Source organism: Cyprinus carpio, chromosome B20 (assembly GCF_018340385.1).
Source record: "Cyprinus carpio isolate SPL01 chromosome B20, ASM1834038v1, whole genome shotgun sequence".
Taxonomy (NCBI): Eukaryota; Metazoa; Chordata; class Actinopteri; order Cypriniformes; family Cyprinidae; genus Cyprinus; species Cyprinus carpio.
This window is the reverse complement of record NC_056616.1, coordinates 8947246-8954743: the sequence shown is the minus strand read 5'-3', so window position 1 is coordinate 8954743 and position 7498 is coordinate 8947246. Positions and strand designations below refer to the sequence as shown.

Here is a 7498-nt window from a genome sequence, read left to right as displayed (position 1 = left end):
AAGATCAGTCATGGGCCCTGTGTCTCACCTGGATGCCTGTTGATGGAAACATTGCCCAGAAACATTGCTCAAAAATTTGCCCCTTGCATCATGACCTTGATGGTGTTTATAAACCACATACTCTCTACAAAAACATGACATTGACAAACTACATAACAGACACACAATAAACAGACGTAAAAAATACGTCATCTTGCGCTGTTCCAGTATAATTTGGAAAAGTCCTGACAAGAGAACTTACAACGAATTGACAAGAGACTAAGATCTTATCACTCATGAGTCAGGTAAAACTGGCTCACATTACAGAAAACAAAGAAATGCATATGTGGAACACACAATGGCACAAGACCCCTTATGAGTAAATTAATTTTTAAATCCACACATGTTGAAATACTGATAACATGTAAGAAAAGAAATGAAAGAAAATGTGAAAGATTTTGATCAATGTTATATCTTTTAAACGCATCAGGAATCCCCTTTTAGCAGATCCCAAAACCAGTTAGCATGCTAACTAATGATAGATGCAATATTAAAAGTTCAGTAAAGTCAAAAGATCACAATAATAACGTAGGTATGAAGGTATACAGAAAAATAGCACAAAATAAATAAATGACATAAAATACAACACAATTTACAAGACTAGTATGGAGTAATCATATTCCCAGTTGGTCTAATGTAACAAAGTCCAGTTTCCACCTCTGAAAAATCATGGTGTTTGCAAGAACAATAAATAAGGAGATAGACTGATGTTCATGTCTGTTATAGGAGTGTTCACCAATAAACCCTAATATAGCAATCATTGGGTATGGATCAATCTCTCTTTTATGTACTCTTGAAAGAATATCTGTCTAGTATCTTTGGAGTTTGCAGCATGTCCATAATAAATGAATTAGTGTGTCTTCTGCAGCTTTAAATGTATTGCATTCAGGTGATACCTCTGGAAAAATCTCATGCAATTTAGTTTTACACTTGTATAGCCTATGGAAAGTTTTAAATTGAAATAAGTTATGCCTAGCATTTATTGAATATTCCTGTATGTTCTGCAAATATTCCTCCCATCGCTCCTCCTCAATAGTAAAACCTAAATCTTCTTTCCATGCTGTCCTGATTAAAGCTGTATCACTGACCACCTGACCGATTAATATTTTGTAGATGGACGCTACTGTACAGTTACCTGTGTTAAAGTAGTGTTGATATGATTCCCTGGGGTGATTAGGGGAAGTCTTGGCCTAACGGTCAGAGTGTTGGACTTGCAATCCAAGGGTTGTGAGTTCGAGTCTCGGGCCGGCAGGAATTGTAGGTGGGGGGAGTGAATGTACAGCGCTCTCTCCACCTTCAACACCACGACTGAGGTGCCCTTGAGCAAGGCAGCAAACCCACAACTGCTCCCCGGGCGCCACAGCATAAATGGCTGCTCACTGCTCCGGGTGTGTGTTCACAGTGTGTGTTCACTGCTGTGTGTGTGCACTTTGGATGGGTTAAACGCAGAGCACGAATTCCGAGTATGGGTCACCATACTTGGCTGTATGTCACGTCACTTTCACTTTCACTTTCACTAACCGTTCTCATGAGACTGTTTAGCCGCATTTAGCCACGGAACTTACTAAATAACACGTTAATAGTGAAAGTGATTTGCAAAGATTTATAAAAGAACCTTCTGTAGAGGAGGCTTGATCGCAAATGATTCATGTGAACAAACCCTGTAGATGGGGGGATGCATTCCCTTCAAAAACAAAGGTAATCCACTGCGTCTTCAGTGGCTCAGATGTCGGGAGTAAATGACGACTGCTATATTCATTATTACATCCAACAACAAAACACTTCAATCACTCAGGAGTCATTCTTGTCTACCCCTGCTTCGGAGTCGAACTGATGATGGACTGATGACAGGACACAGCTCACTCAGGGCGGGTCTAAGGTAAAACGCCAGTGTCAATCAACAATCGTGGAAGGGGCCTGGGTCTGTGTGATGTCACACAGAGAGGCATCAAAGCTTGATTTACAATTGTCTTTATCCCCGTGCTCAATGGGGCTTTTTTCAACATGGAAGCAGAAGCGAATAGGACATTTCAACTCTACCTGAATGGATTTTTTTTTTTGTCCATTAAAGAGCTACAATCAGAGTATCAGCTACCTAGTTACCATTTTTTAGCTACTTGCATATTTGAGACTGTCAGAAAACATTTTCCCAACTTTGAGTGATTAAGAAAGAGAATTATGACATATTAGAGGGGGGAAAAAATCTTTAAAGGAGTCATCAGATGTTGATCAATTTTAGAGTTGAAATGTCCTATTCACTTCTGCTTCCATGTTGAAAAAAGCCCCATTGAGCACGGGGATAAAGACATGGTTCGCACATATGGAGCTAGCTGTATCTTTTTTAATGCCTATTGCCTGTACTGAAAGTACAAACTCAGCAAGTTTTGTTATAATAAGATAAAACATAGGATAAAACAACAATAGCAAGCCTTAATAATAATAAGTTAATAATAAATTAAGGTCACACTTTATTTTAAGGTCCAATCCTCACTATTAACAAGCCATTAATTATGACTTTTGCCACAAACTCCAAATTTGCTTCTTATTAATAGTTAGTAAGGTAGTTGTTAAGTTTAGGTATTGGGTAGAATTATCATTGTAGAATATGGTCATGCAAAACATGTGACCCTGGACCACTAAAATGGTCAAATAGGGTCAATCTTTCTAAATTGGGATTTATACATCACCTGAAAGCTGAATAAATAAGCTTTCCATTGATGCATGGTTTGTTAGGGTAGGACAATATTTTCCAAGATACAACTATTTGAAAATCTGGTATCTGAAGGTGCAAAAACATCTAAATATTGAAAAAACCCATACAATGTATCACAGACAAACACAACTACATACAAACATACAAAAAAAACTATAATTAAATTCCATGTTCACATAAGTGCTTTTCACTAATAACAGGCATGCTAATGAGCAACTAGTGAGAATTGGTCCCTATACTAAAGTGTTTCATAAATTAATAACAATAATGAACAAATGGTTAAATGATACGATTAAATGGAATATAGAAAAATAAAACAACCCAAATGTATAGTTGCTTTCTTTAAGCTACACACACAGGTTGCTCAGATCCTTCATAAATAAACCTTTCAGTATAAAATGTAAAATTAATATAGAATGAGGATTTGCAAGCAAACATGCTCTTGTCAGGATAATTTTTAATAATGTGTGTAATGAATACAAACATGTTTCAGAGGTTTCATAGAGTTGAACAGTAATGAGAAGGTTGTGGACACCATAGGTGCCAAAACAAACAGTTTACATTTTGTTAATAAATTTCAAACAAAAAGGAAATAATAATTCAAATACAATCAGTAATTATCTAAAAATAGATTTAAAGTAATTTATAAAATATTTAAATATACAGTAACTAAACCACACTCACACTGATGAACAAACAAATGTTCTACTGAACTTCACTGATAAATTCTGCAATCATTTTAAACCATTTTTGCTTAACAAAACATTCACAAGTTAGCCTTGTCAGGATCCCTCTAAGCTCTTGACACTGATGTTGAAAGTAATTGTTTGTTCAATCAGATTCAGCTACAGTATATGTATGTAAATCTTTAAAAGTTAAAGAGAGGGTTTTCCCCTTGGGCCGGATACCAGCAACAGCTAAGATGTGTATGCATCCTAGCATGAGTTATGTTGATAAATGAAGAGTTTGGACTTGTCCTCATCAATAAACACTTTACAATTAAGCATTACACTTAGTGTTGCTTCTTTCCGAAGCTCTACATCATCTCTACTAAATATCTCAGCGACTCCACTTTTTAGGATTTCTTTTCCATGGGATTGCAGCCTGAATACATTTGTGCAGTTACTGACAACTCCTGTTGTGAAGACACTGCCAAAGATCACATATTTCTGAGTTCTAGGTGAAGTGAAGGTTGCGTTTGTTCCTGTAAAGCAAAAAAAAACCCCTCATTGTTAGGTTATGGTTACTAGAATTAGCTCTCTTCTGCAAAAGCATATGAACCTCCTTAAATAAGAATATGGTTCTCATTATTGAGAACATAGTTCAACATGATATATTGCAAACATTGATGTGAAACACTCACCTGTGAAATTGACAGTCCAAAGCTTCCCTGGGCAATCCTGTAGAACATAAATAGTAAATAAAACTTGACTGAATCGAACTGATTGCATTGCAGTTGCATTATTTGGATTACAGAATTTTACTGAAGAACTTCCTCTAAGATTAAAAAAAAAAAAAACCAGTCTAGTTTCAATTCATGCTTTTGATTATTTTATTAGCTTTAAAGGGACAGGTCACCCAAAAATGAAAACCATAATATTTACACACCCTCATGTTGTTCCAAACCTGTATGACTTTACTCTGCTGAATACTAAAGATATTTTGAAAGATGTTTCAACCATTTTTGTTTGCATCAGAATATTCAGTCGGTTCAAAACAACATTTGACCCTGACATTAATCATACAGACAAGAGGCTTTTTTCAAAATATCTTCTTTTGTGTTCCACAGCAGGTATTTTTGGGAGCGACATGCGGGTGAATAAATGATGAAAAGTTTTCGGTGTAGGTTGAACTGGCCTTTTTAATTGAGATATCACAGCAGCAGCCCAATAAGCAAAAATATAGGTATTTATAATACCCGATAATTAAGTTTGCACACCTAATGAACACTGCTGTTAGTATGAAATGACAGCATGGAAACACCAGATTTTTTTCTAAGCCACTGTGAATTATTTCAGTTCTTGATATTGTTGTTCTCTATCCATGCAGTTTGCCTTGAAGCAAGTATCATAAACAGTCTCCTTACCGAAGTCTCCTTCATCCAGATGAGACTTCCAGTCAGTGCCAGCACAAAGACCGTCAGTACACCTACAAGAACCTGGAGGAGAGTGTAGGAGCAGACCCGATGCCTGACCTGGTGGCTGCTCACAGCAGCCCTCAGAGATTCCTCAGAGGTTTCCACATCACAGATGAAGGGAGCTGTTGCCATGCTGAATGAATGAGTGAGCAAGGTGCTGAATGAGCATCTCCCTGTAGTCCTGGCCTCCTTTATGCCAGGGATCTGCCCACTCAAGAGAGTTCCCTTACTGAAACTAGACAAAAAGCAGCATGCTGCTATGGCATGATTCCAATGTGTTGGGACAACACAGAGAGAGGGAGTTGGGATTACCCACACACCCACGCACATGCTTGCAGGCATATGCAATAACAATCAGGAACTCCGTGCTGGTGCTCGAATCTCTCTCCGGCACAGAAGAGAAACTCTTTTACATCCTTTTTACATCCCATAAAGCATTTTATGGCACTTTAAATTAATAAAGCGATCCAGAGGTTCACCTTTAGACCTGTGCGTCTTCACAAATCCGGTTGCAGGTGTATTAAATTATATTATTACTATGTGGCACCTGCAAAAGCTTTTCTCAGAGCTTCACTTTTCTAAACCATTTTATGGACAATGACTTGAGGTCCTTTTTTGTTTGTTTGTTTGTAGTGCTAATACAATAAACATTAAATTCATACATACAATGACACGACTAAACATGTTATTAATTTTTTTAATAAAACACCTATTTTTAGGTGGGAATAACAAGAAAAAAAATATTTAAAAAAACAAAACAAACTGGTACAGCTGTCTTGATATCATAATAAAAGAAAAATAAATAATTTAAAAGAAAGAAATTTGTAAAACAGAAACCTTATTATATTGTAATATAAATATAAACAGTGACATCTATACATTGAAACCTAATAAACTAAATACCACACAATTTGATATTTTTAATAATGGAAAAACATTCATACATTAATTAAGACTTCAAGGGACTTTGCTAAGTTGAAGACGCTGTAAAAGTAATCCATATAAATTGCACAGTTCGAATCATTCTGAAGAGACATGATCGCTTTATATGGCAAACAGATTTAATCTAGGTTTTTATTTACTTATAAACATTGATCAACACAAAGTGGAAAAGTTATTAGGCCTACTGTATATCATCACATTCTGATCTCTGAAGTCACTGCAGCATGGCACGCATCATGTGAAACGAACTTAAATAAAACGCGAAATACATTCATGTGATCAAAATTACAGAAAGAGACTTCTTTTGACTCTGTACAGTTTCTAGTCAAGCTATAGTAACCACAGAGCTTGTGCCTTCTCATAAAATGGACAGAAATCATGAGGAAGTACAAGAAAAGGGAAGCTATCGAAAAAGCAAACACAAAAAAAAAAGAAAAAAAAAAGAAGTTGTCCAGTAATGCTTGAGTTTTCCGGGTTGATTTTGCAAGCCAGCATAAATATATGTATATGTGTGTGTGTGTGTGTGTGTGTGTGTGTGTGTGTGCGTGTGTGTGTGCGTGTGTGTTTGTTTCTGTGTGCAGAATACATTGAACGTGCTAGTCTGTGCGTTCACTTTACAACTTGTTGCATGTTGATATTGATAGCATTTACAGTTTACTGGCACAGAAATAGGTGTGGGCGAAGAGGCCAGAGAGAAAGAGTGAGTTACAAAGAGAGAGAGCAGTAGAATAATAATGAGCGGGGGAATTCTCTTTGATTGTTGCATCATACTGTAGTGAAACCTTTTTTACAGCCAGAGAGTTGTTTCATCACCACTGACTATTTCCTCATTAGCCAGAGAGCCCAAAGCCATTGAACCCGCCCAGAGAAACACCCACCCACGCACTCATTCACGTTCATGTATCTCTTCCTCCGCACAACTCCTACAAACACCACCTCCATTCATTACTATTTAAACACAGTCAGCACTATAACAATGAGACAATTAAAACCAGTTCATTTCTCTGAATGTTTCAATGTTTGTTTAACTTCTAACAAAAAGAAATTTCCCTATACTAAAACAACTTCAATGGCACTGTAAGTGAAAGAAATAACGGGGAAGGTTGAGAAGTAAACAAAATAATTTTCCATTACTGCTGAAGGTTATTAGTGTTAATATTGATTTCATATTCACCAAAAGCAATTTAAGAAATGTAGTTTTCCAGCTATTAATGGACTACTTTTACAAAGGTTTATCCGGTATAATTACATTTTAAGCATGCTAACTTTTTCTTGATTATTCCTACTTTTTATAAATTTTAAACTTTTTATATTTATAAATATAAAAACGGTGTACTTCATTATGATATCATGACAGTTGTATCACCCTTACATTATTCACTTTACGCCATTGAAAAAAAAAAAAATTTCAACAAATCATTCCTGTCATGTTTGTACAGGTACATCTAAAAAAATTAGAATATCATGGAAAAGTTCTTTATTTTTTGTAATTTAATTCAAAAAATATAACCTACATACACTGCAAAAAAAAATAAACACAAAAAGAAATATTTCAATAAATTTTTGTTTTAATTCTGATGGTTTCGACTTACAGCTTAGGAAAATTAAAAATTCAGCATCTCAAAAAATTTGAATATTTTCTCAAAGATCAATCACAAAAAGATTTA

General features: G+C 35.7%; 1 protein-coding gene across 1 annotated transcript; it reads right to left on the bottom strand.

The window, feature by feature from the left end:
• Positions 1-3339: 3339 nt before the first annotated feature.
• On the bottom strand, positions 3340-5585 carry LOC122141049. Its single transcript, XM_042746888.1, has 3 exons — positions 4839-5585; positions 4116-4152; positions 3340-3956 (listed from the first exon to the last, which is right to left on the bottom strand). The coding sequence occupies exons 1-3, from the start codon at positions 5229-5231 to the stop codon at positions 3688-3690; spliced, it is 699 nt and encodes a 232-aa protein (XP_042602822.1). The 5' UTR covers positions 5232-5585; the 3' UTR covers positions 3340-3687.
• Between the last annotated feature and the right edge of the window lie 1913 nt (positions 5586-7498).